The sequence below is a fragment of the Oncorhynchus tshawytscha genome, linkage group LG10, assembly GCF_018296145.1.
Source record: "Oncorhynchus tshawytscha isolate Ot180627B linkage group LG10, Otsh_v2.0, whole genome shotgun sequence".
NCBI lineage: Eukaryota > Metazoa > Chordata > Actinopteri > Salmoniformes > Salmonidae > Oncorhynchus > Oncorhynchus tshawytscha.
Genome location: NC_056438.1, coordinates 50,568,014 through 50,594,385, shown reverse-complemented (window position 1 = coordinate 50,594,385; position 26,372 = coordinate 50,568,014). Strand labels below are relative to the sequence as shown.

At 44.5% G+C, this 26,372-nt stretch overlaps 1 protein-coding gene across 2 annotated transcripts in view; it reads right to left on the bottom strand.

The window, feature by feature from the left end:
- Positions 1–22,535, bottom strand: part of LOC112236614 (glypican-1) — a 120,624-nt gene extending 98,089 nt beyond the window's left edge. For both annotated transcript variants that reach the window (XM_042328697.1, XM_042328698.1), the window contains exons 1-2: positions 22,380–22,535; positions 21,731–22,270 (exon numbers count right to left, since the gene is read on the bottom strand). In XM_042328697.1, coding sequence (XP_042184631.1) covers positions 21,731–21,893 — 163 coding nt within the window. In that variant the 5' untranslated portion in view covers positions 21,894–22,270; positions 22,380–22,535. The remainder of the gene's footprint in view (positions 1–21,730; positions 22,271–22,379) is intronic.
- Between the last annotated feature and the right edge of the window lie 3,837 nt (positions 22,536–26,372).

The following is a 26,372-nucleotide window of genomic DNA, read 5'->3' as shown; positions in this document are numbered from 1 at the left end:
ATGTACAGGTTTCCTCCAGCATCTTCACAAGGTCCTTTGCTGTTGTTCTGAGATTGATGTGCACTTTTTGCACCAAACTACGTTCATCTCTAGGAGACAGAACGCATCTCCTTCCTGAGAGGTATGAAGGCTGCGTGGTCCCATGGTGTTTATACTTGCGTACGATTGTTTATATAGATGAACGTGGTACCTTCAAGTGTTTGGAAATTGCTCCCAAGGATGAACCAGACTTGTGGAGGTCAAAAAGAAAATCTGAGATCTTGGCTGATTTCTTTTGATTTTCCCATGATGTCAAGCAAAGAGGCACTGAGTTTGAAGGTAGGCCTTGAAATACATCCACAGGTACATTGACTCAAATGATGTCAATTAGCCTATCAGAATTTTCTTGAATTTTCCAGCTGTTTAAAGGCACAGTCAACTTAGTGGATGTAAACTTCTGACCCACTGGAATTGTAATATAGTGAATTATAAGTGAAATAATCTGTCTGTAAACAATTGGTGGAAAAATGACTTGTGTCATGCACAAAGTAGATGTCCTAACCGACTTGCCAAAACTATTGTTTGTTAACAAGAAATCTGTGGAGTGGTTGAAAAACGAGTTTTAATGACTCCAACCTAAGTGTATGTAAACTTCCGACTTCAACTGTATATATATATTTTTACCTTTATTAACAAGGCAAGTCAGTTAAGAAGAAATTCTTTTTCACAATGACGTCCTAGGAACAGTGGAGTTAACTGCCTTGCTCGGGGGCTGAACAACAGATTTTTACCTTGTCAGCTCGGGAATTCAATCTAGCAACCTTTCGGTTACTGGCCCAATGCTCTAACCACTAGGCTACCTGCCACCCCATATAGAGAGATAGAGTAATGGAGACATCTATTACTCATCCAAACTGTAATTCTCAACCAACCTAGCCACTGAGCCTGCAGGCCTGTATGGCCGGGTACCTCCAAACAGTACAGTACAGTAGTCCTACAGCAAAGTCGCCAGTAAATCTCAGTAGTATGCCAAGACCTTCTAGACCCAGCCATCCGTCAGTGCAGCCGTCAGACAGTGAGACCAGCAGGCCCTTTCATATTTCTATTCTCTGCCTCTAGCACAGCTCTGGATTTCAATTTATCTGAGTGATGTCCTCAGGCCTGGGTTGTTGGGATGGGCTGTCGGGTTTCGGTGTTGGGTTGGGGTGTTGCGTTGGGGTGTTGGATTGGGGTGTTGGATTGGGGTGTTGGGTTGGGTTGGGGGGTTGGGTTGGGGTGTTGGGTTGGGGTGTTGGATCGGGGTGTTGGATCGGGGTGTTCGGGGTGTTGGGTCGGGGTGTTGGGTCGGGGTGTTGGGTCGGGGTGTTGGGTCGGGGTGTTGGATTGGGGTGTTGGATTGGGGTGTTGGATTGGGGTGTTGGATTGGGGTGTTGGGTTGGGGTGTTGGGTTGGGGTGTTGGGACGAGGGTAAAAGGACAGCACTGGTTTATAGTCCGAGGTAGAGGAAATAAGATTTACACACACAGGTATGTGCACGCACACACACTTTCACATACACAGTTCAGAGTTAAGATAGCCCCACAGAACAGTCAGAGAACTAGAATAGTAAACTATTTCATCCTGGATCAGAGAAAAGCAGACAGAAAGGGAATATCATTAGGATAGGGTGAGAGAGAGAGGGCTATAGGGGAGATATACCGTACTCTCTAGGGTAAGGAGGATTGAGAAAGGAGGGATGGACAGAATGTAAGAGAAAAGAACAATTGGCGAAAGAGAGAAAGATAAAACTGGAGGGATTATGTGAAAGATAAGAGCGAGTGGAGATTATAAATTCAGAGAGAGGGAGAGAGGGGTGGAGGGAGGGACACAGAGAGAAGAGGGTGAGATAGAGAGAAGGACAAAAAGAAAGCTTGGTAGTGAAAGGCTGTCTCCAAACCATGAGCCAGAGCCGCAACTCGTTCTTTCCTCCATCCCTCTCTCTACCTTCCTCCCTCCCTCTCTCTACCTTCCTCCCTCCCTCTCTCTACCTTCCTCCCTCCCTCTCTCTACCTTCCTCCCTCCCTCTCTCTACCTTCCTCCCTCCCCCTCTACCTTCTCCACCTCTACCTTCCTCCCTCCCCTCTCCTTCCTCCCTCCCTCTCTACCTTCCTCCATCCCTCTCTCTACCTTCCTCCATCCCTCTCTCTACCTTCCTCCCTCCCTCCCTCTCTCTACCTTCCTCCATCCCTCTCTCTACCTTCCTCCATCCCTCTCTCTACCTTCCTCCATCCCTCTCTCTACCTTCCTCCATCCCTCTCTCTACCTTCCTCCCTCCCTCTCTCTACCTTCCTCCATCCCTCTCTCTACCTTCCTCCATCCCTCTCTCTACCTTCCTCCCTCACTCCATGTGTCTCAGGAGGGAGGCAGCGAGAGCATCAAAGATTTACAGAGACAGGCTCTTAGTAAAGCCTGGGCCTCTAAGACATACACATAATGGGCAGGGTTGGCTGAGCGACATAGCAGCTACTCCCGATCCAGAGCTGGCAACACAACAAGACGCACGACTGCACACAAATGCGCGCTCACACACACATTCCCTAGATGCTCTAACACCATGCCAATGGCATATACACTGTGTACATACCTGTGACGTGGCACAGAGATGCATACTACAGTCACATGGTATATTACAAACATCTTGCATGTACACACAGGCATAGAAGTGAAGAAAGTAGAAATCAACACATTCACATCGAACACACACGCACTGATACCAAAAACACACAGGCCATCCAGCTGTGCACAAAGCCTGAGTTCAGGGGGTTCGTTTTAGACAAGTCAAATATTTATGAGAGACAATTCTGCAGGGGGGAGATGAGATGAAAATTGAGAGGAACTGGGAGGGAGGGAGGGAGGTTGGGATAGAGAGAGAGGCTGAGATGCCCTGCGTTACAGTAGAAGATACTGTATGAACACTGAATAAGTCATTGTCATTTGCCAGCCAGGTCACCCGTGTATTAGACGTCCATCCATATCTGAGGACGTCGGGAGGTGACGTGGAAATCAGCCACTAGGGGCAACAGTGAGCGCTGTTACCTTCAAGTAGGTTTCTGTTTTGCTAGGATGCTGTGGACGCGGATGGTGGCTTGGCATCTGGGGCAAAAGGTTGTGTTGGAAACCAGTGATAGAAAGTTGTTTTTGAGATTTTTGTTTTAAGCCTGTCCCAAACGTTAACCCTTACCTTAACCATTTGTGGTTAATGCCTAACCTTAAGATTTGGGAGTCAATGCCTAAAGTTAAACGTAACCTTAACAATTCAGAGTTATTGCCTAAACCTGACCGTAAAAACGTTGAAATTTGACGTTTGGAACAACTTCAGAATCTGACATTTGGATGAACGTCTCATTCTGACGTGAGACTGTGAGAGCTTGTTGCATTTCACGTTCATTAGATCAATGCTCGCCTCTTACTTAGGGAAGTGGAGTGGGGAAAAGGGGAGAGGACCCTTTTAGTCCTTTTGAAGGCATGCCGTCAGCTCTCTGTCTTTCTCTGTATCCTGAATGATGTCTACAACCCTGTGACCATCCATACCAGAATTAGACCATCCATACCAGAATTATACATTGGGTTCCAAGACGCAGATCCACACTTTGGATATATGTTAAAGGCACAGTGCAGTCAAAATTCAGTTTCTCCTGTGTTTTGTAACATATCCTACAACAACTGTTATAAGTAGCATGTTAATAGTGTGACAACATTTGATCAACATTTGATCATTTCCTGATAGTGGCTGATTAAAAATACAATCTACACAGGCCCTTCTAATCAGCAGGTTAGCATGGGTGGGAGTTTACGCTTTCCCAGGTGACATCACCATGCGGTAAATTGGTTAATAAAACAATAACAAAGAGAGTTCCAAACCTCTCTGACCCCTCCTGTCTCAGCCTCCAGTATTTATGCTGCAGTAGTTTATGTGTCGGGGGGCTAGGGTCAGTTTGTTATATCTGGAGTACTTCTCCTGTCTTATCTGGTGTCCTGTGTGAATTTAAGTATGTTCTCTCTAATTCTCTCTTTCTTTCTCTCTCTCTCGGAGGACCTGAGCCCTAGGACCATGCCTCAGGACTACCTGGCATGATGACTCCTTGCTGTCCCCAGTCCACCTGGCCGTGCTGCTGCTCCAGTTTCAACTGTTCTTCCTGCGGCTGTGGAACCCTGACCTGTTCACCGGACGTGCTACCTGTCCCAGACCTGCTCTTTTAAACTCTCTAGAGACAGCAGGAGCGGTAGAGATACTCTTAATGATCGGCTATGAAAAGCCAACTGACATTTACTCCTGAGGTGCTGACTTTCTGCACCCTCGACAACTACTGTGATTATTATTATTTTATCATGCTGGTCATTTATGAACATTTGAACATCTTGGCCATGTTCTGTTATAAAAATCCACCCGGCACAGCCATGAGATGAATGGCCACCCCTCATAGCCTGGTTCCTCTCTAGGTTTTGGTGCTTCTACACCTGCATTGCTTGCTGTTTGGGGTTTTAGGCTGGGTTTCTGTACAGCACTTTGCGATATCAGCTATATAAATAAATACATTTGATTTGATAACTGGTTTTCAGTTTCCCCCTCCCCACTCAGACCACTCCCAGGCAGTCCTAGCAAAATCCCTGCTTGAGAAATAGTTTTTTGCTAAAAAACCTATTTGAATGGAAATCTATTACAGTACGGTACTTAATTGTTACTCAGAAATGATTTGATAGTGACACAAAGAAATGGCTGCATTGGGCCTTTAAGGAGAGACTGTTTGAAGAGAGACAGAAACTGAAAGGCAAAGATTAAAATAGAATGACCTCCGGTATAAAAAAAAAAGTTGTAACTGACACATGAAAGAACATCTCTTGAAATTTCCATTTGAAGACGTAAATGGTGTCCATTCAGACAGGTCTATATGCACTAGTTCTGTACTATATGTCTGTATGTTCCTGTGCCAGAGGGTTTGTTTGTCTGAACCTGTTCCTCTCATCCATCACACAGCAGGAACACATGCCCTCCAGTATACTATACCCAGGTTCTTAAATCCTGCCCCTGGAGACCCACGTTTCTTTATTCATTTCCTCTTTTAGCGTCATATTGTCATATTATTCTTGTTACTCGGTATTGTTTGTTTGCTTTTCATTTGGAAACTCTTGAAAACGAGATGGTGCATCTCAAGAGATTTCATCCTGCAAATGATTTAAAAAATAAAAAACATTTAGCCAGGTAAGTCATCTATTCTCGTCTAAAATAGCCACCTGGTAATTTAATGGAACACACACAACTACAGTATTCATCAACACTTGATGTACAGTGAAGGTATTTGATTAAACTGACCATAAGGGGGGGGGGTGGATCACAGTGGCTGCACTCAATAAAATGAGGAGAGCTGCTTGGCATTACACACCAACACTAAATAAAGAGAGTACACTGAGGGAATGACGTGGGTCGTCTTAGAGAGGAGGGGGCAGTAGTGGTTAGGAACTGAGAGAGTCTGCACTTTACAACTCCTCTAATGATGTGTGTGTGTGTGTGTGTGTTGGCTTGTATTACTATCCTCATGGGTACTGGAAATCCCCCAAAAGTCCCGACAAGGAAAGTAAAATAAGGAAAATTCTCCCTCGTGGGGACATTTCCCAGGTCCCCATGAGGACAAAGGCTATTTTATGGCTTAGGGGTTAGAATCAGTGTTAGGGTTAAAACTAGGGTTAGGTTTAGGGGTTAAGATTATTATTATGGTTAGAAGTTAGTCGGATACATTTGTACTGGGTCTTGACTCAGTCTCGGACAGTGAAGCCTCATAATTGCTTCCCGAGACCAGCGAAGAAAAAAACTAAATTATCAGCTTCCATTAAGTCTCCGCATAAAACTGCTTCTCCAGCCCAAATATATACACACCTTTCTTGAAACATGAATATCTTATGAGCCTTTATATCTATTGTAGACATGTTTGCTGCAGTGGCCAACCTATAGGCCTTGAGCGTGTGACAGGTCTCATGTAGGAGAGTGCACTTTTTGTGAAACACAAAGGGTCAGTGGTGTAGAGGAAGGTACTGTATATGCATGTATAAACCGTGTACCCACTTTATTTTCAGTGGGCATTGCGTATACTCACTTCTTAATCCCTACTGATGCGTATCAAAGTAGTGTAGTGGAGGTATACCACTTATCAATTACGTTGTACAATAGAGAAATCATGCACAAAGTAGCCTACACAAACACAAAACATGTGAAATATATTCACCTGCGCGCCGCACACCGCCTAGTTTCAGTGTGTGCAGCTCTCAGCTGGTTTTGGCATGGAGCAGCTCACAGAATTATGACACCAGTAGCCGGTAGGGTAGGAAAGACGTTTCAACCAATTTGACATTTGAAAAGTTTATTCCGAAGTGTTGGTTAGTTGGCCATTTGTGATGCGCAATTGTCACCATTTGCATCAGGGGCGTAGACAAGGATGGGCCTGGGTGGACACAGGCCCACCCACTGGGGAGCCAGGCCCTGACAGGCCCCTCGATCAGATTGATGTGGGTTAAGCATGGTTGTGGACTTAGATCATGACATATTTTGTCTTTATTCCATTGACAAAAGTATGATGTGAAAATCATCTGAAAAATCTATAAGACACCTCATAAAAACTATGGTAAAACATTGTATTTTTCGCACACCGTGCCTTTCCTTTACTGGGTGGGCCGTTTGGGAACATTAGACTATACCCAGCTATCTGCTAGGAAGGTGCCATTGAAGGAGTGGGTGACTTTTTCCCCTCATATCATTTTTCGGTGGCTATACACAGCTAGAGATGCAGGTGTCATTTGGTTAGCTAGCTGGCAAGATCTTGAACGACTGCTATCCAGTTAGCATATCTCTTATGTTGTCAAATTCACTGTGGTCACTCTACTCAGAATAACTGATGAATTTACAAACAGGCAACACCCGCTGAATATGACCCGTGTCAGTAAACGTAGGGGAAAAAGTTACAGTTAGTCAAGAACGTTCTAGATAACATGTAAACAGTCTAACCAGCTCTGCTAGGTTTTTGTAAAAACGGTCCCACCCATTAAGTCAAAATGTGATTGGTTGATTCCACTGTCACTCCAAAATGTTGCCCTAATTCAGTCAAATGGCAGATGCCTTTATCTAGCTTCTTGATGGCCTAGCCAATGAATGACTTAGCCAACTAGATTTACCACCCCCCGGTCTTAGTCTTGAATCGGACTCGATTTGCTCCGGTCTTAGTCTTGAACCGGTCTCGCTTTAGGTCATCTCGAACACAACACTTGTTTAAAAAAAAATTGGATTTTGAATGGAAATACATTGTAGGTCCCCACAAGGATAGTAAAACATATGCTCTGTGCGTGCATACGGGCATGTATGATGTAATCTGTCGAGTTCTACATGCAATCTACATAATAGAACAGGTTGTATACAAGCTCTGTCTAGACTATGGAATCAGGGGTAAAGTAGGGATCCTGATCTAGGATCACGTCCCCGCTGTCCATGTGTGATCTTATCACTCTGAAACGAGAAACTGATCCGAGATCAGGACTCTTACTCTGAGACACTACGTGAATATGGCACATAGTCTTATTTACACACAATCTAGCCCCGTTTTCATTCAGGTAGCTACAACATAAAGTGTTCAATGCAGACCTGCATGTAGCCAGGTAGAAGAAAATCAAAAAAGAGAGGATAGATCATCAATCACACTGGCAACATTATCATCCCCAGAACAATTACCTAGGATCTGATTCAATTTCTTCAGTCTGTATGAGAGAGGGAATGGGGAAATGGAGAGAAGGTGAGAGAGCAGAACAGAGAGAGAGAGAAAAAGAGAGAGAGCAGAGGACAGTGAAGGAGGGGTGAAAGCGGAGAGGCAGGAGAACGAGAGAGAGAGACAAGGCACTCTCTAGGGCAAGGCAACAGAGGGAGGGAGAGAGAGAGAGAGAGAGAGAGAGAGCCAAGGCACTCTCTAGGGCAAGGCAACAGAGGGAGGGAGAGAGAGAGAGAGAGAGAGCCAAGGCACTCTCTAGGACAAGGCAACAGAGGAAGAAGAGAGAGAGAGAGAGAGAGAGAGAGAGAGCCAAGGCACTCTCTAGGGAAAGGCAACAGAGAGAGAGAGAGAGAGAGAGAGAGAGAGAGAGAGAGAGAGAGAGAGAGAGAGAGAAGGCACTCTCTAGGGCAACAGAGAGAGAGAGAGAGAGAGAGATGAAAAGAGAAAAGCAAAAAATAATTGCCAACGGGAGGTTTGTAGTGCTAAGCTGACATGGCTAACCTAGTGAAAGAGTGTGTATATATTGACAGAGGGGGGATTTGGCCGACACACACTCAGTCGTCCTGTCAGCTGGCAGTACAGTGATTAGATCGCACAGCACAGACCAAACCCTATTACAACCATAGAGAGACATCCTGTAGTCTGATGTACAGATCGGACAATTCTCAACCTCTCACTGTCACCCCTTCTTTTTCTGTCAGTACAGAGGAGATCCATCAAACATGGCATCACCCACGTGAGGGGGCGGGCCGGGCTGGGTCACCTTAGCCAATGTCGCTGCACTGTTGCTGTTTGTGTGTGCGTACGTGCATATAGGCCAGCCAAGTCAATCTTTTGTGGATCATGTCCTTGCTAGCGGTATTGTCAGTAGAACGTCTGAAGTGACAAGAAGCTACATTAATTTCCTCTGGCTCTATTACTTTTCTATTCCCTTTCTTTTACTGCTCTGGCATGTGCTCCGATCCTCAAACATTATTCACTTCTAAACCTGCCTGGAACCTAGTTACTGCTTCCCCCACATCTCAACTTTATGGCAGCAAGTCTTTCCATGGAAAATGTCAGCCCCTGAAGGTTGCCTCACCCTAATCCTAACCCTAAAACTAACCCTAACTCCTAATCCTAATCCTAATCCTAACCCTAAAACTAACCCTAACTCCTAATCCTAAACCTAACCCCTAAACCTAATTCTAACTCTAATCCTAACCCCCGAAACCTAAAAAGCCTTTTCCCTTGTGGGGACCGGTGAAATGTCCCCACTTGTCTACATTTTCTTTGTTTTATTATCCTTGTTAAAACAAACCACACACACACACACACACACACACACAAAGCCTTTGCCAGAGAGGAGCAGGGTAGACACAAGCCCTCTTGCTGTAATGAGGGGTTACAATTCTGCGTTTGACAGAACCCATTCCTCTGAAGACAAAAGCTGAGACACATTGCCACCCCCGCAGACACACACACATGCAGTCACAGTCACACACCCTGGCACAGTCACTGACACACATACAAACACGCTGACACCCAACCACAAACACGCACACACACACACAAAGTGAGACATGCTGGGCAGCTCTCCTCTGAACTGCTGTGACCTTGCAGGGGGCTGTTCTGTGCTTTGTGTGTGTGTGTGTGTGTGTGTGTGTCTGCATCTTGGGGGGGCATAACTGTATCGGTTAACTCCCCCTCTCACATCTGAAGAACAACAGGGGCCAATGAGATTGAAGGAGAAAAGAAGAGAAAACAAATGGGGGAGAACAGTAGCAGACCTTGAGGTGTCCAGCTTTGCACAGGCCACTTGTCAGTTAACCTTTAGCCTACCATTTCCACAGCCGGTGGGAATCTAATTAACGTAATAACAAATCCCCAGCAAGCTCTCTGTTTAAGCTAGAGATATCTGTTTTTTATTTTTTTGCATGGGCTGCGTCTCAATCCACCGCATCCGCCGGTATCGCCCTTCCGCATCTGCGGTGAATGGTAGCTGGAGGGGTGTTTGTCAGACCACCCGAAAAATCGGTCTTCTCACAAAACATCTGTAGCGTCCTAACAGTTTGGCCTACACGATGGTGTCCTCCGTTTTGCTCTAGGATGCCCAGAAGCCTCAAAAGACTTGTCTGAAGGTCCCGGTTAAAGAAATTAATGGAAGTATATATGGAGATAGTTTTAATGCCTAATATAAGGGGATAAATACATGTCAAAAAATATATAAATAGTTTCTTGATCTTTCTTATACGGTGCCTTCGGAAAGTATTCAGGCCCCTTGACTTTTTCTACATTTTGTTATAGCCTTATTCTAAAATTGTTTCGTTTTTTCTTGAGTCAATCTATACACAATACCCCATAATGACGTAGCAAAAACTAGTTTAGACATTTTTGCTCATTTATAAAAAATTAAAAACTTAAATATCAAGTATTCATACCCATTACTCAGTACTTTGTTAAAGCACCTTTGGCAGCGATTACAGCCTTGAGTTTTCATGGGTATGACGCTACAAGCTTGGCTACACCTGTATTTGGGGACTTTCTCCCATTCCTCTCTGCAGATCCTCTCAAGTTCTGTCAGATTGGATGGGGAGCGTCACTATTTTCAGGTCTCTCCAGAGATGTTCGATCGGGTTCAAGTCCGGGCTCTGGCTGGGCCACTCAAGGACATTCAGAGACTTGTCCCAAAGCCACTCCTACATTAACTTGGCTGTGTGCTTAGCGTCGCCCCAGTGTGAGGTCCTGAGTGTTCTGGAGAAGATTTTCATCAAGGATCTTTCTGTACTTTGCTCAGTTCATCTTTCCCTCGATCCTGACTCGTCCCCAGAGTCACTGCCACTGAAAAACATCCACACAGCATGATGCTGCCCCCACCATGCTTTACCGTAGGGCTGCTGCCAGGTTTCCTCCAGCCGTGACGCTTGGCATTCAGGCCAACGAGTTCAATCTTGGTTTCAACAGACCAAATAATCTTGTTTCTCATGGTCTGAAAGTCCTTTAGGTGCCTCTTGGCAAACTTCAAGGGGGCTGTCATGTGCCTTTTACTAAGGAGGGGCTTCCGTCTGTCCACTCTACTATACAGGCCTGATTGGCTGAGTGCTGCAGAGATGGTTGTCCTTCTGGAAGCTTCTCACATCTCCACAGAGGAACTCTAGAGCTCTGTCAGAGTGACCATTGGGTTCTTGGTCACCTCCCTGACCAAGGCGCTTCACCCCCGATGACTCAGTTTGGCCGGGCGGCCAGCTCTCGGAAGAGTCTTGGTGGTTCCAAACTTCTTCCATTTAAGAATGGTGGAGGCCATTGTGTTCTTGGGGACCTTCAAAGCTGCATAAATGTTTGGGTACCCTTCCCCAGATCTGTGCCTCAACTAAATCTTGTCGCGGAGCTCTATGGGCAATTCCTTCGACATCCTGGCTTGGTTTTTGCTCTGACATCCACTGTCAACTGTGGGACCTTATATAGACAGGTGTGTGCCTTTCCAAATCAAGTCCAATCAACTGAATTTATCACAGGTGGACTCCAATCAAGTTGTAGAAACATCTGTTTCGGTCGATCGGTTGATCAATGGAGCTCAATTGCGAGTCTCATAGCAAAGGGTCTGAAAACGTATGTAAATAAGGTATTTCTGTTTTCTATTTTTAATAAATTTGCAAGCATTTCTAAAAAACAGTTTTTTGATTTGTCATATGGGGTATTGTGTGTGTAGATTAATGAGGGTTGTTTTTTTCATCCATTTTAGCATAAGGCTGTAACGTAACAAAATGTGTAAAAAAGGCAAGGGGTCTGAATACTTACCGAATGCACTGTATCTCTCAGATATAGGACACTTCAGAACAAACTTCCTTTAGATTATTATTTTTTGCCTATGTATCCCTTATTCAATGTGTTTCTATTGGCTAATAGCAGTAATGCCAAATTCAATGTTTAACCCAATATTTGTTTTATATATTTTTTTGATACCTTAAGGGGTCTTAAATTTCCAAATCAACTAGCTAAATAATCCTTGGTATGACCAACTAAAAAACAACTTGACCAACTTATTAAATTAAATGTACCACCTCCATAACCTCTTTCTTTTGTTAAAGAACACCAGAGCAATGCCAAACAACATTTCTTCACCCCTCCTCTTCATCTATTCCCCCTATCCTCTCTCTTTCGCCAATGTGGAACATAGAGCTTGACCAATCAAGGATCGTCCACCTCCTCTTCCTCTATTCCCCCTATCCTCTCTCTTTCGCCAATGTGGAACATAGAGCTGGACCAATCAAGGATCGTCCACCTCCTCTTCCTCTTCCTCCTGTCTTCTCTTCCCCGACATCCAGGCCAGAGCCTGGCCAAGGTACAGGGCCAAGCAGAGCAGGGCCCCCCAACCTCCTGTGTTCCCCTCTGGAGAACATCAAACACACGGTGGTCTGTTTCATGCTCCCGGCACACCATCACGGCTTAATGCTTCAAGAGACTTGACTATTGACACCAGCATTTTAACAACTCCTGCACGTCCACCAGACAGTCTCAACACACACACACACACACACACCAATGCACAGCAGCATGCTGACTTTCAACTGCTGAGGATTTATTACGAGACTGACAACAATACGCACGCTCACACACGCTCAAACACACACACACACACATGTTCAAACACCCATGTTCACACACATCAACGCCCAGCTCACAGACTTTGAACTGCTGAAGGATTTATTGCTCGACAGACAGTGAGACAGACAAAACAGACAGACAGTGAGATAGCACAAGTCCTTTTATCTAACACACATCTATCTATCAGACGTCTATAGCCGAACACATTGCCATATGCTAACATTAACCTTCAAATGGTCCTCATTAATCCTTATCTTGAAATCAAGTACACTTAGGAAAAAAGGGTTCTTTTGCAGACGGATAGGGTTTTACTGTTTTCATCAGCCATTTTTGGAAGACGAGGGCTCTTTGTAAGGTAAAGTTTTTTTAACCTTTAACATCCTAAGAACCCTGTTTGGAAGAAAGTGTTCTTTGGCGATTCTTTGGGAAGCGTGAAGGGTTCTACAGAGAACAACCCCTTCTGAGTCTGAATAAGCTTTTTTTTTATTGTAGCGTGCTTTCTGTGATATTTCAAGTCTGTGAGAGTGGTAGAATAGGAGGGAGTATGATTGAACCAGCCGCGTGTTATATGGTAGACAACAAATTGGCCAGATTTACCCCATGTTGAATTATCTGTGTAACATTTCTACTGTTGATTCAGGAGTTACATTAACGTAACAGTCAGTGATATAAAATGTTAGCAGCCAGCCAAGTACCACGCGACACCATGTATACAAAAAGGGCCCCGGTGAACAGTGTTTTTCAGTCCGTGTGTGACGGTGGCAGGTAGCCTAGCGATTAAGAGCGTTGGTGCCAGTGACTGAAAGGTTGCTGGTTGAAATCCCAGACCTGACTAGGTGAAAGATCTGCCTGTGCATTTGAGGAAGGCACTTAACCCTAGTCACTCTGGATAAGAGTGTCTGCTAAATGATGCGAATGTAAAATGGACCTGTTCCTAGGTTTATTGTACTTTATTGATCATGACTTTACTGGCTTCATGGGGGAGTAACTTCAAATCAGATTGATCTTAAATTGGTCAGCACACATACTTTTTTTAAACAATACATATTGTATTGTATTAACAAAACAGATTCTCATAATTTCTCAATAAAAATGGAAAATGTTTCATATAGAGTTCTTACGTCTCAGTCCCCAGAACAACAACAACATACTTAAATGCATGTGTTTTTGAAACATTACATTGAAATACTGTAAAATCCCATGAATTCCTATGGAGGCTGTTCCTTATGAGGAGTAACATAATGGCGGACGGTGACACCTGAACAGCGCCCCCTTTCAGTCATCTAGTGAATACACATAGTAAATAATTTGTTCTATCTGGCACCAAGAGAGTTCCCCCTACATGGCTCTACTTAGCACCTTTTTTTGTCAAAGAGTGTAAGCAATCTTCACTCACAAAAGAGAAGGGAGAGTCAGTTGAGGAAATCTTCCTTCAAAATACATTTTACAGTAGTTTAAAAGCTCGACAACATCCGTAGGCTACAATACTTAATAGCATTTGCCTCATAGCATGTTGTAGTTGACTAGTTTTGAGTCGTCAGCTGATCCTCATTGTTGCGCCAGTGTGCAGTGTTCCAAATGTCTGTATTTAACCTCTGGGCTGAGAGCAGTGTGTAAGGGCAGCAGACACACAGACACTATTAGCATATCATTAGCCCCCAGTCTAAGAGGTGAAATTGAGCTGCCCACTGGGAGTGTGTGTGTTGTTCCTTCATGCTTCACACCACAGACACACACACACACGAGCTTGCACAAGCGTGCACACGCGTACACATGCCACGTGCATACACAAACACTCACGGACAGGCTGGTCACTGGAAATAGACGGCAATTTCGGACGTTTGAAAAGGTCCTAAGAACATCAATATATGACTTCCTAGTCGCTTTCAACTACAAAAAAAAGGCCTTGCTTCGGGCACAAACTCATGAGGCTCGGAGCTGAGCATGCTGCTTAGACCACTGCGCTACGGCAGCTCACAATGCTCTATAACGCCGTGGAAATACGATGAATACTGATGATACCAAACACGTCGTTTTGTATTATTTTGTTATAGCCCTTTCCTGCAGTCGCATGACCAGAAGTGCCCTCTAGTGGACCTCATGGATGGAATGTTCATAATATTTTTCAGGATTTCATCATTAATAAACATGTATTTATTTTTTACCTCCGAAAGGCCGGTGTTTCTATGTCAAACGGTTTTGTTATATTTCAGTCTTCTGTCATGTCTAGAAAGTGTAATACTGGGATGCAAACTCAAAATATAATACAGTCCTACTCTATATCTGACATGGTACAGGTGTCTTCTTGTGAGGAGGTTTATACTTTTGTTTGACCTTGTGTGACCCTAAATTTATCCCACTGCAGTAAAAGGTTAAAGGGAAACTAGCTATGTGTTTCCAATTACATCATCAGTGTGCATCTTGTGATTTTGACCAATTGTGAGTGGGCTAGCCTACTAATTTTCTACAAATTGGTTGATGATGTCATTGGAAACAGTTATCTTTCTCTATCTTTTTTTTACTAAAAAAACATAGAAACAAGACATTTTTACATATGTTGATAGTCACGCCTGCTCCCGCTCCCCCTCTCTGGTGCTCGAGGGTGCCAGGCTGCACATCATTACGCACACCTGTCACCATCATTACGCGCATCAGCGCTCTTGGTATTCACCTGGACTCCTTCAGGTTTTGATTGCCTTCCCTATATCTGTCTGTTCCTCTGTTACTTTCCCGTGTCAGTGATATTGTCGTTTTGTTTCCCCTGTCCAGACTCTGTCCATGTTCTGCTTCATGTCGGTTGTTTATTAAATGTTCACTCCCTGTACTTGCTTCTTGTCTCCCAGCGTCTGTCCTTACAGAATGCTGACACCACAATTTGAAGCACCAGGGAGTTTTTGTTTGATTTTGTTGGTGACGTCGGGTCCGGGTGCCACCACCGATTGAAACGCCTCAGCTGGCTCATCGGGATTCCCACGCCTTAGTTTGCTCGAGAGGTCTCCTTGCCTCGGTGGCTCGGCAGGCTCCCACCCCATGTCATGCCTCTGCAGGCTCGTCTGGCTCCCACGTCTCTGCCGGCTCATCAGGCTCCTACGCCTCAACTGGCTTGCCAGGCTCCCACCCCACATTATGAATCAGCCGGCTTGTCACGCTCCCAAGCCTCAGCCGGCTCGTCAGGATCCCACGCCTTAGCCGGCTTGTCTGGCTTCTACGCATCAGCCGGCTTGTCCAGCGCCCATGCCTCGGCCGGGCCCGTCAGGCTTGCCAGGTGGGACGCAGCGCGGCACCCTGGGGGGGAGGGGGGCACTGAAACGCCTGCCCCCGCTCCCCCTCTCTGACGCTTGAGGGAGCCAGGTTGCCCATTATTACACACACCTGTCACCATCATTACGCGCATCAGCGCTCATTGGACTCACCTGGACTCCTTCACATTTTGATTGCCTTCCCTATATCTGTCTGTTCCTGTTTCATCCCCGTGTCAGCGTTATTGTCGTTTTGTTTCCCCTGTCCAGATGCTGTCCGTTTTCTGTTTCATGTCCGTTGTTTATTAAATGTTCACTCCCTGTACTTGCTTCTTGTCTCCCAGCGTCTGTCCTTACATTGATGTTGGGGTGGTGCCGGAGATGATGAATATGAAGTTGAACAATTCTGTTAAGCCTTCCCCAAACCATAGCTCTAACCGTAACCACTTGGAATGAAGACCTAAACTGTTAACCTTTTTAAGTTGTTTCTGTTTTAACCCTGTAACCATGTGGAATTAACCCTGTAACCATGCAGAACTAATGCGTCAAAAATAGCTATCCTTCCATAATACGTTGAATTTCGAAGGGAAACTATGACATCTTGTTGCTCACAAAGGCATGCACACAGACACACACACCTCTCCCGAGGCTAGGGGGCGCTATCCTGAAAAGCTGACAATTGCATTTAGCCTTCCAAACACTTTTGTTTAGTGATAGTCAGGGCATAAGTGCTTGAAGAATGGCATAAAAACAACAAAGACAAGGTTACATCAAGTAACACCAGAGGTGACTAAGGGCTAAACAAAATAGACCAGACACCCAATGACAGCTTTGATGAATCAAGGTCGGAAATCTCATTAATTTCCGTCGATCAGTTTGATAAACGTCATAATGTCATCTTCTCAAAGACAAAACAATCGTTAAGCCATCATGAGGGTAATGAGAAAGAGGGACAGGGTGTGTGTGTGTGTGTGTGTGACTGTGTGATGAGGAATGATCCACACAAAATCATTACCTCCCCTCACAGTAAACACAGTGAACATCTGTGATGATAATCAGGCATGATAATGTGCACTTTACATTACATAAATCTTACACAGTAGGCTAGTAACACTAGAAATACACACTAAAGTAGGATTTATTGATATGTAATTATTATTTACAGTATTACTTACATGTGAATTTCAGTGTTTTTACTAGGTCCGTAATGGAAAGTGGACTCCTCAAAACATCTGCTAACCCACTGCTCATGACTATGCTGCCTATCCTGTCATCTGACGATGCCTCTTCCAATCAAAACTGAGAAGGAGAGTGGCTGTGTCTGAATAGTATTAACTACCCTCCTTTCCTTGTGTCCTTTACTCCACAATCAATGATCTGACAACACCTGCCAGGTCTAAGCAACATGGAGGAAACCTATTCTAGTCCCTTCACCAACCAGAGATAAAGAATAAGGACAGCAGATTTCCCTGTTCCTGCCCCATGACCTGACCAGGAAAAACTCCAGGTCCTAATGATGACAAACAAGAAACAGTAAAAGCAAAGGCGTCCATATTACAGTATTGAGACCCAGCCACCACCTCCTATAACCAGACTCGGTCTCAATCTTTAAGTCTTTACTGAAGACTCATCTCTTCAGTGGGTCATATGATTGAGTGTAGTCTGGCCCAGGAGTGTGAAGGTGAACGGAAAGGCACTGGAGCAACGAACCGCCCTTGCTGTCTCTGCCTGGCCTGTTCCCCTCTCTCCACTGGGATTCTCTGCCTCTAACCCTATTACAGGGGCTGAGTCACTGGCTTACTGGTGCTCTTCCATGCCGTCCCTAGGAGGGGTGTGTCACTTGAGTGGGTTGAGTAACTTTGCCCCCCTTGGGTTGTGCCTTGGCGGAGATCTTTGTGGGCTATACTCGGCCTTGTCTCAGGATGGTAAGTTGGTGGTTGAAGATGTCCCTCTAGTGGAGTGGGGGCTGTACTTTGGCAAAGTTGGTGGGGTTATATCCTGCCTGGTTGGCCCTGTCCGGGGGTATCATAGGATGGGGCAACAGTGTCTCCTGACCCCTCCTGTCTCAGCCTCCAGTATTTATGCTGCAGTAGTTTATGTGTCAGGAGGCTAGGGTCAGTCTGTTATATCTGGAGTATTTCTCCTGTCTTATCCGGTGTCCTGTGTGAAGGTTTCTATCTAGGTTCTGGCCTTTCTAGGGAGGTTTTCCTAGCCACTGTGCTTCTACACCTGCATTGGTTGCTGTTTGGGAGTTTAGGCTGGGATTCTGTACAGCACTTTGAGATATCAGCTGATGTAAGAAGGGCTTTATAAATACATTTGATTTGATTTGAACCTCTCCTTCTCCTCTCTCTCCCAGAGTGAATCACAATGATGGACTTGGTGTGCAACCTTGAACCAGCCAAAGACAATACATTAGTCTGATCAAGCCCACAGTCTTACTGTCCCTGCCTGGGAAGAAAGAATGGCCATGATGCAACATTCAGGTGTCTCATAATTGGGAGACTACTTCACTGAGCTGTTTAATATGCCAGAGAAAGACATTATTTTTCTTAGCATGGAGGGCACTGATATAAACTATCTCTCCCATTCTCTCTCTCTCTCTGTTTGTCTTTCTCACTCTTACTCTTCTCTTTGTTTCTCTCTCACTCCTTTGCCCACTCTGTTACAGTCTCTCTCCTCCTTTCTTTCTCTTCCTCTCATCTCTCCCCTCTCTCCCTCATTCTCTCTCCCACAATCTCTCTCTCTCTCTCTGACCTCAGACTAGAGTAAAGTCCACAGCACCAAAAATAAGAAATAAATCACGTACTGTCAAGACAGATTTGTTCTCGACACCCTATGGATTAGACATTTCAAAGAAAAAGGGGTTGTCACTGGCGTTAAATCCGCCCATTGATTTACACGGTTAATCAACTTGATTAAGACTGTCCCATTAGCACAGCGACCTCCCGGCTTTATGATGTATGGCCGCTGACACGTTCACCACATTACATCTCTCTCCACATGTCAACACAGCAACATTACAATCACTTCACGGTCCCATTTTATCTATCACATCACATGACTCCTGTAAGCAATCACAATCACATAGTGGCTGCATTCCAAGCACTTAGAAAAAAACACACCTTCTCCCCTCAGCCCTCAAATGAAGTGGACACTTCTGAGGACGTATCATGATGTCTGACGAGTTGACACTTGCAGGGCAAGGGGCGGGGGAAGAATGAATTCATTTTAAAAAACGGGCCGCTCTTGCCCGGGAATGTGTCACTCGTTCATCCCACGGTTGTGTTTTCAGTCATCATGGAACGGCTGCGTGTGGCTTATATGCGCTACAGTCAATTATGATTGCATTGCATATTTTGGCTAGAAGACAAGGCATCCGCAGACAGTGAATGTTAGCCATCCTACTATATCAGGTCAATTGAAAATGACAATGTATAATTGTGACGTCGGGGAAAGTTATGTGAGCAAGTTAACGTTTCCAAAAGCTAACCAAAGAAAAACAGCATTCATTTTATGATACGTGTTTGAGCCGTCACGTGTCATTAGTAGCACAATTTCTAACTTATTTACATTTGTTTTTACTTACAATTGTATGTCGACTTCTCCATATTAACGTTGGCTTTAAGTTTTGGCAGACTTTTCTTAGCGGATGTACAATCATTGCGAGTTGAATTATGGGGAGTTTCAGGCCCCAGAGTGAACACAATTGTACACTCGCAAACTCCATCAAAAACGAGAGCTGAGGGGTTTACGTTGCCAACTTCCTTTGCTTGGCTAATCATTTGTCCAACGACAAAGATGGCCGCGGGGATTCCCCCAAGGGCATAAAACGAGGGTAAGTGGAGGAGGGTGTGTCTTTTATGAGTTTGAAACGCAGCCCCATAGTGATAAACTTTAGCATTAGGCTATGGATTGAGCATAGCGGTAAAGATATTTTCAGGAAGAGAAGTACTTGAAAATATATTAGCATTGGAAGAAAGTACATAATATTACCTCTATAATGCTAATACTACTGTAAACTATGGGTATCGGTATATATGGAATAATATATGTACCAATAGCCTAAATTTGGATCTAATCCTGAATGCTGATTGGTTAAAAGCACATTCCATCTGGTGTCTATTCCACAAGTTACCACCGGCTAAATCTATGACGTTAAAATGCCTGTTTACTCTGTTCCATCTGACTGTGCAATCCACTGTCTCATCAGCCCAGCCAGGCAATTTATCAACTTGATCGACTGGGTCGCTTCCATAGATACAGAACAAAAAGACTGAACGACTGGGTCGCTTCCATAGATACAGAACAAAAAGACTGAACGACTGGGTCGCTTCCATAGATACAGAACAAAAAGACTGAACGACTGGGTCGCTTCCATAGATACAGAACAAAAAGACTGAACGACTCGGTCACTTCCATAGATACAGAACAAAAAGACTGAACGACTGGGTCGCTTCCATAGATACAGAACAAAAAGACTGAACGACTGGGTCGCTTCCATAGATACAGAACAAAAAGACTGAACGACTGGGTCACGTCTCTGGCAACCGAACCAATAGAACGAATAACCAGCCGGCTTGGGTAGCAACCCTAGATTTGTGTCGGGACTATATCTTGTGGAAGTAGGAAATAGTTTGAATAAATTAATCAACATAACATTTTTTTATGAAAATATGTTATTCATTATTTAAATATGGTAACCCGTTGTAAAAAAAGTGATAATGCCCTCAAAGGCATTAGGTGTTTGGTGTTTGGAGGATATATAGACGCGGGTTCACAACACCCATGTTGTTAATTATCAATTCATTATTATTGCAAGTGTCCTGCATTGTGGCACATTGTATTTGAATTGTAAATAGTTGGCCAGTGCATCGAATATAAGTATTACTCCCTATGGTATCTGACTTTAACCTACTGTATATTATTTAGTGATCGCTTTCTCAATGTGGCTAGAGTGTGGACTGCGGAGCCAGCACAGTGTGGTAACTAACCACCATGGTCACGTCCCAAATGGCACCCTACTCCATATATAGCGCACTACTTTTGACCAGGACCCATAGGACTCTGGTCAAAAGTAGTGTACTATATAGGGAATAAGGTGCCATTTGTGTCAGCCCATGCATGGTGAATTCCTGGGAAGGCACACATATAATCAGCTGTGCTGAATGCTGACTTGTGACTGTGTCTTTGAAAAGAGCTAGCTCTGACATCACAGTGCAATACACACACAGTCAGTGTGTGAGGTTAGTGTGTGTATCATCATATTTGCGCGGTTATGCTTGTGGTCAAGTGATCGTCTGGCTAGCGGGAGTTTCCTGGGAAGAGAAAGAGAAAAAAAAGAGAGAGAGAGAGAGAGAGAGAGAGTGTGAGAGCGAAAGAGAGAGAGAGAGAGAGAGAGAGAGAGAGAGAGAGAGAGAGAGAGGAGAGAGAGGGAGATAGAGGGAGAGAGAGGGAGAGAGGGAGGGAGAGAGGGAGAGGGAGAGGGAGGGAGAGGGAGAGGGAGAGGGAGAGAGAGAGAGAGAGAGAGAGAGAGAGAGAGAGATTTTTTTTTTCCCTCAGCAAGATGAAGGATATTCATGATCAATACTGGCTAGATCAGAAGAAGTACTGCTGGCACCGATTGCAATAGGAAGTCAATGAGGGCTTGTTGACATACTGTTTATATTAATCCAAGGTGTGGTTCAATTTGAAACTGAAATGTTCTGCCAAACTGAAATATTTTCAGTGGGCTACAAAATGTAAAGGACAATATTTAATGTACATAGTTTTAAATGTCGCATGTTTAACTTGTGCCACTGCCATATACGACAATTCATATCCTCGCAATAACACTACTGAACATAGCCAACCGTTTCTAAGGGCGTGACAAGGAATCCTGAGGCACAATAACTATCAATTGAACCTGCAAACCTGAGTGAACCTAAGTAGCCTAGTGTATTTGCAGGGGATGGGAAGTTTGGGGTTCTGTTATTGGAACATCATTTTTATCAGACAGGTACTTACTACCAGGTTAGCTATTTCTCAGAACGGTTAAGAATCCATAGTTGCAGGTGGTCAGGGGCGTTACATATATTTCGTACACAAACAAAGTCAATTCGGTGCGCAAAGCATCATTTTAGTAACAGAGATTGGCTAACCTACCTGATATTTCCGACTGGGGCACTCCTTTCAGACTAAAACCATTGCCGTTGTAGAACTGTCGGATATCCGAACAACTCTGAGCTTTTCCGCTCCCGGTATCCCCGAATCCCGGCACCGTCAGGGCGCAAAGCACCAGAGCTATAACCACCGCGAAATCCATCATACAGTAGTACAGCCACACGGCCAAGTGCAAATCCGAGAGAGGGGTGTCGTGTGATTGAGTTAAGTCCTAAACAACCGGAGACATCCACTCCCGCTGCCCCGATAGCAGGCGCTCGTCAAAACTTCTCAGTTGCGTTGGGCTTCGCTATACTGTCGTGGTTGGTTCGCTGCGTCCTGTCTCTGCGCTGTGCTGCACGGAATGAGAGGGAGTGTGTGTGTGTGTGTGTGTGTGTGTGGAGGGGGAGAGCAGTCCCGTCTCTTCTCTGGGCAGCTTGCAGGCCTTTTTGGACGCGGTGTAGATAAATCAACCACTGGAGCAATTTCACACAAATGATCTGCGCCTTCTCATAGACAGTTCCGTTAACAATGTGCAGTCACCTGAGGAAAGGCAATAGAAACATGATTAGTAGCCAAAACATGAATTTACAAAATTCCAGAAAATCAACAGGTGACATTAATGGAAAATAACGTCACTTTATGGTATTACCGGCGATGACAGCCCATAAGGCAGCTTTCAGCGGAGGAGAGCCCGGTAAAACGGCAGTAAGGGAGACCGTCAAGTCTAGTTCAAGTTAATGATGCTCTCCCGGCGCTGCCACTCAGTCGAATGAGGAGGCGGCGGAGAGTCAGAACGAAAGAGAGAGAGAGAGAGAAAGAAAGAAAGAGGGGGAGAGGGAGAGAAAGAGAGAGGCACCGACTGCTGGAGGACACGGCGGAGCTCGTGACTGCGACGGAGCTTCCCCACAGGATGTTGCATCAAACCAACCGTTGATCGGGCCAATGAAACGGACTTCATTCCTCTGGTGGCGTGTGCCACAGACTCACGAAACGGCCTTGTTTTGGCGATGAGGACGCTAAACCGTTCTGAGATCTGCAATAGCCCCTAATGATGGGTAGTTAGGCTTGGGTGGTTGGTGAGCTGTTCCCTGGGGCACCAGGCCATCCTTACTAACTTGTCTGGTCTACTTGGGTAAATTCCTAGATCAAGTTCGTTTTTAGGGACGTTTTACGCTGTATAACATATTTTTGAATGATTAAATGCAGTACAGAAAATACATTAGCTGAGGCTACATTGGACATGTGGACTTATCCATGCATGTGTAAAGTACACAAAAAAAATGATGGGTTAAAAACAACCAAGTGCTGGGTAAATAGTGGACAGTTAGATTTATTTTTGGCTCAGACAGTTGGGTCACATCGTTGTGGATCATAGCTCAACAACCCAAGGTCAGATCAGACGACTCGACATGTGGCTTAGTTGCTATATTTCTTTTTGGCCAACCGTGAGAGTAAATGTCATCCCGGTTAATCTGTCCTGCTGTATTGTCAACACATGTTAAGGTTGAGCAGTGACACTTCTGTAGCATAATGAGGTGTACACAAGTTGAGTTCCTCGAGTACCTACAGTATGTGTGTCCCAATGTTTGGATAGTTACCACTTTGACATGATATTGAAACAATAATGTTATTAATTGTATATTAAAATATGTCATGTGCAAAAATATTTTTGGGAAATGTCAACTTGCAGTGTACAAACATGATGAAAAGTAATGACATTTACTCTCATGGGTGGCCCACAATACCTATTTGAAAGCGTTCAGCAGAGGAGCGTCCAGTAAAATTGCAGTAACGGAGATCATCCAGTCTAGGTCACTTTAATGATGCTCTTCCGGCGCCGATACAGTCAAATGAGGAGGAAGAGGAGGTGGAGAGTCAGAACGAGAGAGAGCGAGACAGAGGGGCCACAGCACCTGAAAATAACCTATGGATGACATTAAAGATGCACTTTGCAGAAATCGCTCTGCCATTTCCTGGTTTCAAAAATTCTAATAGTTTGCCTTATTTCAGTTTGTGACAAAACAAGCAGTCGTTTTGTGGAGAATCATTGTACACCTCTAAACTGCTGTGATATATATTTTTCATAACCAAAAAGAGTGTATATTCAGCTGTTTGAAGCTGGTGTACAAAACCGAAAGTAAAAGACACAAAAACGAAACTTCAGAACGGGAAGCATAAAAATATCACACATAGAACAGATCTACCACTTCTTAGACTTCCTTTAAATGGGAATTGCATATCTATTACTCAAAAAGGACCCAGCTGCTGGATCAACCCAGCATGAAAGTGTCTAAAAACCCAACTGATGGTTAAATGAACACCTTTGAGTAATCCAAAGGCATGGCCTATTGGGGGCGTGGCTTTCAGATAGTTATTTTTGGCTCACAAGTGAGAGTAAACGTCATTCATGTTCCTCATGTTAGGTTTTTACAGTGCAAATTTCAATTTTCCTTAAATATGTGTTGCAAATTACATATTTTATTCTAAAATTAACAACATGATTCGTTTCATATTATATCAAAGTAGTAACTATCCCAACATTGGGATATGCATAGAAACTCATACTCTCTTGCCTTATCACCTGTCTTGGATACCTGAAGAGTTTTCTACATTTCAGTTTCACAGATTTGTATCTGTTTTCCCTTCTTTCTTTCTTTCTTTCTTTCTTTCTTTCTTTCTTTCTTTCTTTCTTTCTTTCTTTCTTTCTTTCTTTCTTTCTGTCTGTCTGTCTGTCTGTCTGTCTGTCTGTCTGTCTGTCTGTCTGTCTGTCTGTCTGTCTGTCTGTCTGTCTGTCTGTCTGTCTGGTCTCTTTCTCCTACCATCTGTCTGTCTCTCTCTCTCTCTCTCTCTCTTCTTCTCATGCCCCTCTCTTGGCGGCGTATCCCTTTGTGTGGTTATGTAAGTGTGATGTCCGTGTATTTTTAAGGGCAGTACACGTGTGAGCGGATGCGTCAGTGAGAAAGCGTCCCACTGGTTCTCTCGCCAGCCGGCTGTGTAATCACACACTTCAGTTCTTTAGTCCTTCGTTCCTCTCACACCTTCCTCTCTAAAGCCGGTCTTACTCAACGACATCTCTTTCTCGGTTGTATCTTTTTTTAGCTAACAGATCGAATGGGGCTCAATGGCCAGTGAAGCACAATAAAATACATCTCTACCGGCTTACTTGCACAAAACCATACTCTGAAGTGCACTGTATAATGATATAAATGTCTATCATTGAATTGGAACATCCTTTTCCTTGTTTGATCACAGTCTGAAAGCTGGCCCTCGCTGAGAGAGAGTACTCTTAACCATTTGTACATCGTTACAACACTGTATATATATGTAATATGACATTTGTAATGTATTTTGTTTTGAAACTTCTGTATGTGTAATGTTTACTGTTCATTTTTATTGTTTATTTCACTTTTGTATATTATCTACAATGTTAACACATGTTAACACGTTTCCCATGCCAATAAAGCCCATTGAATTTAAATTGAACTGAGAGAGAGAGAAAGGGAGAGAGAAAGGAGGGGTAGAGAGACAGAGGAAGCAGGGCTAGTGGGGAGAGAGAGAGAGGGGGGAAGGAGGGCTAGAGAGAGAGAGAGAGAGAGAGAGAGAGGAAGGGGGCTAGAGAGAGAGAGAGAGAGGGAGGAGGGCTAGAGAGAGAGAGAGGAAGGGGACTAGAGATAGAGGGAGAGAGAGAGAGAGAGGGGAAGGAGGGCTAGAGAGAGAGAGAGGAAGGAGGGCTAGAGAGAGAGAGAGAGAGAGAGAGGAAGGAGGGCTAGAGAGAGAGAGAGGAAGGGGACTAGAGAGAGAGGGAGAGAGAGAGAGAGAGAGAGAGGGGAAGGAGGGGCTAGAGAGAGAGAGAGGAAGGAGGGCTAGAAAGAGAGAGAGAGAGAGGAGAAGGAGGGCTAGAGAGAGAGAGAGAGAGAGAGAGAGAGGAAGGAGGGCTAGATAGAGAGAGGAAGGAGGGCTAGATAGAGAGAGAGAGAGAGAGAGAGAGAGAGGAAGGAGGGCTAGATAGAGAGAGGAAGGAGGGCTAGATAGAGAAGAGAGAGAGAGAGAGAGAGGAAGGAGGGCTAGATAGAGAGATGAAGGAGGGCTAGATAGAGAGAGAGAGAGAGAGAGAGGAAGGAGGGCTAGATAGAGAGAGGAAGGAGGGCTAGAGAGAGAGGGCTAGCGAGAGAGAGAGAAAGAGAGAGAGATAGGAGGGCTAGAGAGAGAGAGGAAGGAGGGCTAGAAAGAGAGAGGAGGGCTAGCGAGAGAGAGAAAGAGAGAGAGTTAGGAGGGCTAGAGAGAGAGATGTACATTTGTACAACACTGTATATATATAAATATAATATGACATTTGTAATGTCTTTATAGTTTTGAAACTTTTTTATGTGTAATGTTTCCTGTTAATTTTCATTGTTTATTTCACTTTTGTATATTATCTACCTCACTTGCTTTGGCAATGTTAACACATGTTTCCCATGCCAATAAAGCCCTTGAATTGAACTGAATTGAATTGAATTGAGAGAGGAGAGAGGCTGACGAGAGAGAGAGCGAGAGAGAGAGAGAGGAATGAGGGCTAGAGAGAGAGAGGAAGGAGGGCTAGAGAGAGAGAGAGAGAGAGAGAGAGAGAGAGAGAGAGGGGAAAGAGGGCTAGAGAGGTGAG